Source organism: Myotis nattereri (genome assembly GCF_964212035.1).
Source record: "Myotis nattereri genome assembly, chromosome: 5".
Taxonomy (NCBI): domain Eukaryota; kingdom Metazoa; phylum Chordata; class Mammalia; order Chiroptera; family Vespertilionidae; genus Myotis; species Myotis nattereri.
The window spans coordinates 15368221-15375106 of record NC_138080.1 but is presented as its reverse complement, the minus strand read 5'-3'; the positions used below and the strand labels follow the sequence as shown (position 1 = coordinate 15375106).

Sequence of the window (6886 nt, the reverse complement as noted above, 5' to 3'; positions counted from 1 at the left end):
CCTTCTTCCAGGCCAGCTGTGCTCCCACCCCTCCTCCTGGCCCTCAGCCCAGCCTCTGCTGGACAGAGGTGTAGTCGCCTCCAGAAGGTGGGTGGGCAGCGGGGAGAGCGAGCCCCCTTGCGCTCAGTGGCTGGTCAGGAGAAAGGATGCTGTGTGGGTACTGCCAGCTCAGCAGGGGGCAGCATTGCCCTGAGGGAAAAAAAAAATACCCGGGGTGGCTCTCCTCCTTTCCTTAGTTACAGCACAAGAACATTTTATTGAAAACTTTACTGGAAAAAAAATTCCAAATATTCAGGTGAGAGACAAACCCACTGTTGTTGCTTTGAGGCCTGTGGACTGGACGTTTACAGGAGTTGAATCCATTTCCTAGAGAACCTACAAGACGGGATCTTCCCTGCACTTGACCAAAAGGACAAAAGCCAGCCTTTGTCGTGCTGGGAGCCTAGAGTGAGGGGCCTGTCGAGGCTGGGGGACCACAGCACTCATTTTCAGGACAGTGTTGTGGGCCTCTCCCAGGAGAGGAGAGAAGTAGGAGGGCAGCAGGGTGGGTGGTGCCCAGGACGGTCTTTTGGAGGTAGATGTGATCCCAGCCATGCCCACAAGGCGGAGCCCGCTGGTGAGCTGACCGAGCCCATGTCCCCTGCATGCGGGCAGCCTGCTCTGGCCCTGGACCAGGAGGCGCTTTGGACGGTTCTTCTGGAAGTAAGAAAGCCTCTCGGGTTTTATAGGCTGCTTACCTGTCTGCAGGCTCCTGCTATGGGCGGGGAGACAGCAGCCTGCTTAGGGCTCCAGGCGCCAGGCTCATTCCAAAGGGCTGGTGAGGTAGGGTAGGGGCCTTCTCCCAGGGATGGCCTTGCGCTGGCCGATGCCTGAGCCTAAGCTTGAAAAGGGCAGAGACTAGGGAAGCCAACTTGTGTTCCAGGGGAGTCCCGAGGGGCGGGGCTCAGTCATCAGCCACAATAGAGAGGGCTCTGAGCTCGCTCAGTTTAGCTTCATTCTCCCGCTCCCGCTGCTCATCAGGGTGGCCAGGCTGGTCAAGCTGTTGGGTCAGGTCTCCGAAGATCTTATGCATTTCAGAGTAGTAGACAACCTGAGTGGGAGGCAGGAGGTCAGCAGGGGCTGGACTCGGCACCAAGCCCCCACAGCACTGTACCCTCTGGGCTGGTTCCTAGTCCGGACTGCTGCCCTTCCCCTCAGCCCATCTCAACTGCACAGCAACCAGGGAGGCGTGAGCCACTGCCGGAAGCCCTTTAGGACCGTCCACTGCCTGGGGTGGCAATAAGTCAAAGGCGAGGGAAGCAATAGATCCTCGGGGAGGCGGGAGGTGGAGGGGGGGCTCTGCCCCTCTCTCCAAGCAGCACAGGGGGTGTGTGTGTTTTGAGTGGTGGAGGAAGACGGCACAGTCCAGGCTGGGGCTGGGGAAAGCCGGAAGGCCCTTGGCAGGTCCTGGGAGACCAGGGAGTTGGGCAGTGTGACGAGGGGCTCACTGCTGGGCAGAAGCTAGGAGCTGGAGGCTTCTGTTCATGGAGAGGGCGTGGCAGGCTCCCAAAGCCCTGAGAATTGGTCTTTAGAAGGTGAGAATGGTGACGCCTCCTCAGCCTTCTGTTCCTTCCCAACTCCTCTCATTGATAATCATGCCTAAGGCGCTCGGCCCAGGGCCCAGGCCAGGCTGTTTCCACATTCCCTTCTAAGTAGGCCCCAGTGTGGGACGGGAAGCTTACAGGAATGAGGGGGGGAATGTGAGGAGTGGGGACCCACCAGCAACTCAAATAGATGGCTGAGGGCTGCTTAGACCCAGGGCCTAAGCAGGCCCAGGATGGGCTTTTCCAGGGGAGGGGGCAGGGGCCATTTTTGCCTCAGTCTCCACCTCGTGACAAATGAAAAGTATTCCCATGAACGTATTCCACACTATTCAAAACCCTTACATTTATCCAGCTCCAAGTTGTCTTTGGGGAAAAGAAACCATTGCTTTAGAAACTTGCAGTGCTGTTGCTGGCAAGGCCAGGCTGAGTGGCAGGTTTGGTGCCAGGGCCCTGGTTGAGCTGCTTCTAAGAAAGTGTCTCCCACAGCCAGGTCTGAGGGGAGCGAAATTAAGGCCCTCACCTCCGCTGTCCCCTCAGGGGACAGGAGCCTGGGCTAGTGCTGGGGAGCATGGGGGATGCCCCCTTCCCCAGAGCAGCACTGCGTGGCTGAGTCACCAGGAATGCACACTTTTCCAGTGACTAATGGCAGTGCAGCCTCGGGAGGGGGCAGCTGGTACCAAGCAGGCAGCAACACCCCCGCCACCCGCTGCCTAGTGACAGGGCATCCTGAGCTCCTGAACTGCTCCATCTGGGCACGCCACAGCCTCATGCCCCAGGGCGTCCTCCCTGAGCAATGGGACGGAGGAGGGAGGGTAGGCGCCGGGGCTGGAACAGGCGGTGACGCAGCAGGACGGAGGGCGGGCAGGAGGGAAGACACAGGGCTCCTTAAGTACATTCCTCCAGGCCCAGGACGAAGCTGCTGGAAGGAAGCCCTCACCTACTGAGGCAGTGCTCTGGGGCAAGTGTGGGCACCCCCACTCCCTTGTGCTCGCTAGCTTTCTGCCTCATTTTCCCCTAGCAACCAAGGACATGGTCGCTAACAAGTCCCAGCTCCAAAATCAATCCTGCTCAGGGTTCCTGACCCCAGTGCCAGTCCCATGGGTTTGGTGTTCTCCAAAGATGGCAGGTAACTGAGAGAGGAGTCAGGCTTTTTCTTGGGCACCTGTGATTGTGGACTCTGCAAGGAATGACAGTGTCCACTGGAGGGCGCCAAATACCCAGGCCAAGAGCAGAAGTGAGCTGGAGGCAGATGGGGAGGGCTGATCCTTCTGCTTTGTTACCTGGTGGGGAAGGTGGGAAGGTGGAAGGATGCTGAACATCTGGAGTCAGCTGGGGGTCCCATGTGGAAAAGACCCCTTGGCTTTAGAACCTCCACCTTTTGGTCTTTTACAGATGGGGTACGAATCCCTGCAAATGGCCTGAAGGATGGGAGGTGAAGGGGCAAGGAGGGCAGCAGCTACACCCATCACACACTCCGTATCCCACCATGAGTAGCGGGAGACACAGGGTTGGCCCATGGCGACCCTCTAACTGCTTAGCCCAGTGCTCCGCTGTGCACCTCCACCCACACCCAGCCTGCCCTTCCTGCTGGCAGGTGCACCACGGCCAGTGTCTCCGTGGTCTCCTGCCAAAGGAAGAGTAACTAGGGTGGGGGTGGGGGGTGTAGGGTCCTCAGAAAAGGGACTTCACCCCCTATGCCTCTACCCCTGACTTCCTAAGCACACCAAGCAAAGAACCTGCCCCTCAGAGTGAGGTGCTGATGGTGCAACCTCCTTTGCTTCTTGCAGTGAAATGTGAGAGGACTAGAGGGAAGAGCTATTAAACGTGGAACCTCGTCCTAGGCTGGGATTAACCAAAGAGCAACGCAGGAACCAAAACAGAGTCCAGCAAATGACCAGAGGCCCCTGGCTTCCCTCCCTCGGGCAGTGCCGGGGCAGGGTGGGTGGCGTGGGGGCAGGCGTGAGATGTGTCCACAAAGCCACGACTGTCTCGGAGGGAACGTGTTGGGCCGGCGCTTGGGCACGTGGGGGCAGCTCACCTGCGCTCGGATCAGGGACTCGAAGCTGGGCTGGAAGTAGTCAAGCCGGCTGTGGTAGAACCGCGGCATCTCTTCCAGGAGCTGCTTGTTCTTGGCCTCAAAGTCGTCCCGAACGGGCCGGAGCTCTTCTCGAGCCTGGGGACAGGACCCTGCGGTCAGAGCTCTCACGGGCTGGCCCAGCATCCCTGCTGGGGGCTGTGTGTGTGTGTGTGTGTGTGTGTGTGTGTGTGTGTTTGTGAGAGAGCGCGCGGCCCGACAGCCTTCAAGGCGGTCCCCAGGCACAGGAGGAACTTGCTATGTGTGCCATGTGCCTCGCTGTGTACCCCCCGCCGCTCTCCCGGGTACCTGGTGGAGTTTGGCCAACACTGGCCCTGTCTTCTCCTTTTCCTCGTACTTCTCCACCTTGGCCTGCAGCCTCCTGTAGTCCTGCAGGGCCTGTTCCCGCCGTTTCACCGCCATGTTGAGGCTCGGGAAGACACTGCCAAACCTGCTGACACAGTTGGGTTGGACGCAGCCCTTTCCTGGAGTGCGGGCTGGCAGCTCAGCATTCACTCGGAAACACACACTGAATGCCTACTGAGGGCCAGATCTTATTCTAGGTCTTGGGGTTCCATTGTGAACAAGACCTGTGGGGTCAGGCGAGGGAAAGAGCCCAAGGCTAGGCTCACACCACTGGCCTGGAAGACACAGAGGGTCATGAATCCATGATGCCACTTATGCTGCCGCTGCGCCCCCGGCCCGCTGCGCCCCCGGCCCTCCGCGGCCCTGCCCCACACCAGAGCCCTGCCACGGCAGGCAGTGCTGAGGCTCTTGGGACGTCATTTGGCCAACAGCTGCCTTTAAAAAATGGAAGAAACTGAGGCCAGAGAGAAGGCATGACACGTCCACGGCTACGAGGAGGAAGTGATGGTCCAGAAGAGAACTCCAGTGTCCCAGTTCTGTCTGGCGCCTCCCACCATCCCACATGCCACCAGCAGGCGACAGAATTGCAATCAAAACCTACTCCTAGAGCCCTAACTGGTTTGGCTCCGTGGATAGAGCGTCGGCCTGTGGAATGAAGGGTCCCAGGTTCGACTCCAGTCAAGGGCATGTACCTTAGTTGCGGGCACATCCCCAGTTGCGGGGTGTGCAGGAGGCAGCCGATCGATGTTTCTCATCGATGTTTCTAAATCTCTATCCCTCTCCGTTCTTCTCTGTAAAAAACTCAATAAAATATAAAAAAAAAAAAACCTACTCCTAGTGATCACTTCATAAGGTGTATACATGTCCTAGCAGTATGTTCACACCAGAAAAAGGATAGAATATCATATGTCCACTATCCTTTAATAAAAAACAAATCCCATTTAATAAAGAAGTTTCTAACAAGCCAAAAGCTCCCCCCCCCCCCCCAATAAACAACCCTCCCCTACTCCTGCCCTATCCTACTAGCTGACCACAGGGAGAATAGGAATCCTCTGGTTCTACCACTGAAATGGCCACACTGTCGGCCGGATGTCTGCGGAAAACGACTCGGGGACCTCTCCCACCTCACGGTGACTCAGGCGCGGGCCCCTCAGAAAGAGCCGCAGACGCCTCGGCATTTTTGGCCCCGTGGGCACACGTTGGTGACAGTGTCATCCTAACTGGGAAGGACAGTGATGGAGACTGACGGGCAGGGCTCATCCCAGGCAGGGATGCTGCACGCCCCTCGACAAACGATGTCTCCGAGGAAGTGCTGGACACGGCCAGGCAAGCCTGCCTGCGGCGTTTCCGGATGGGGCAGGACATGCGGCGGGAGGTGCTCCTGCACAGCCGGCGGAGACCTGGCCACGCAACAGGAAAATGACAGTGTGGTGGGGACACGGGCTGAGCAGGCGACCCAGGACCAGGGGAAGGGTCAGTTTCTCTGGAGCATCCCCGGGGAGAGGAAGGATGGGGACGGGCAGCTGCGGACTTCAGCCTGGCCCTGCGCTCAGCCAGGAGGGCGTCTGAGCACGGGATGTCTTTAGGAAGTTCAGATGCCACATGAAGAGGGTTTCCAAGTCTGTCTCTCAAAGGAATGTGACCATGAAGTTGGCTTTTAAATGCCTCAACAAATCAAGAGTACATGTGACACAAGAGTCGTGAATACTTTTGCCAGAGAATACAGAATGTAAACTTGACCAAAGCACTAGACGCACCAAACAAAGCTTTAGAACCAGGCAGTAGATTTCGATGAAACAAAGGATTGTCTCCGAGAGAGGTGATTAAAATGAATTCTTCTAACTTAATGGGGGTCCAGAACAGGCCCAGCCTCTAACTGGAAATGAGAAGTGGATAAGACCACGCAAACATCTCTGAAGCCTCAGTCACATGCCCTTTCACACATTAATCAAATTGATATTTTTAAAAGACTGCTTTGCCAGGCAGAAGATGTAAAGTGCCCAGGAAAATGGCTGGAGGAACCAGCCACCTCCAGGACCAAGGGATCCCCTTGGGGAGGTCTGGACAGGTGAGACCCTTTGGGGGTGGGGGTTGGGGGGAGGGGGCTAGACTCTCTGCTTTTGCCCCAGGCAGCTGCTATAATGCCCGTCCCTTCCTGGGAGGAGTGTGACCAGCAGCTGAGAGGGAGCAGATGCAGTTGGGCCTGAGAAGCCATACGCCACCTCCCTGTCCGCCCCACTGGACAAGGGGCCACCAGCAGTCACCCTGACTGCCTAGTTAGAAGCAACCTGCTGCCTGGGTGGCCCCAGTGCCTGGGCCTGCTGTCCAGGGGCGAGTGAGGTGGGACGCAGCGGGTCCAGGTCTCCACGCAATGCCAGGCACCCTCAGTGGCCGTGTCTGCAGGATACGACCTTCAGCCTCTGGCAGCAAGACCACCTGCCTCTGAGACCCTCCAGGAAACTCTCTTCACCGTGACTGGTGCCCACAGCAGTGCCCATCACACCAGGAGGCCACGGAAGGCTCCGTGACTTAGTTCACTGTATCTGGATCACTAGTCACTTTCCACTCAGGTGGCTTTGGGACTCCTGAGGGGTAACGGCGGGCGTCACGCTTCTCACATTAAAGTGGGGAAGCCAAGGTCAGGCAGGAGCAATCAGCCAGTATGTTCTGAGTGGCTGACTACGGAGTGGGGGACCCTGTAACTCCTGGCTCTGGGCTAATGCTCCCTGAGGCCCACCTCCCCATCTTCCACTGAGAGGCAGAACGGACGTGGCCGGCCCACGTGTGGGGCCTATAGGTAGCATGATGCTGTGCGAGGAGCGGAGCTCATCTGGCCGCAGGACCCCCTTCTCCATGTGGGGCG

The 6886-nt window shown here is 57.9% G+C and overlaps 1 protein-coding gene across 2 annotated transcripts in view; it reads right to left on the bottom strand.

Moving 5' to 3' along the window:
* Nucleotides 1-224: 224 nt before the first annotated feature.
* BIN3 (bridging integrator 3) overlaps nt 225-6886 on the bottom strand; it is a 41384-nt gene continuing 34722 nt past the window's right edge. For both annotated transcript variants that reach the window (XM_081091127.1, XM_081091128.1), the window contains 3 exons: nt 3967-4108; nt 3622-3756; nt 225-1090 (listed from right to left, as the gene is read on the bottom strand). In XM_081091127.1, the coding sequence (XP_080947253.1) occupies nt 944-1090; nt 3622-3756; nt 3967-4108 (424 nt within the window). In that variant the 3' untranslated portion in view covers nt 225-943. The remainder of the gene's footprint in view (nt 1091-3621; nt 3757-3966; nt 4109-6886) is intronic.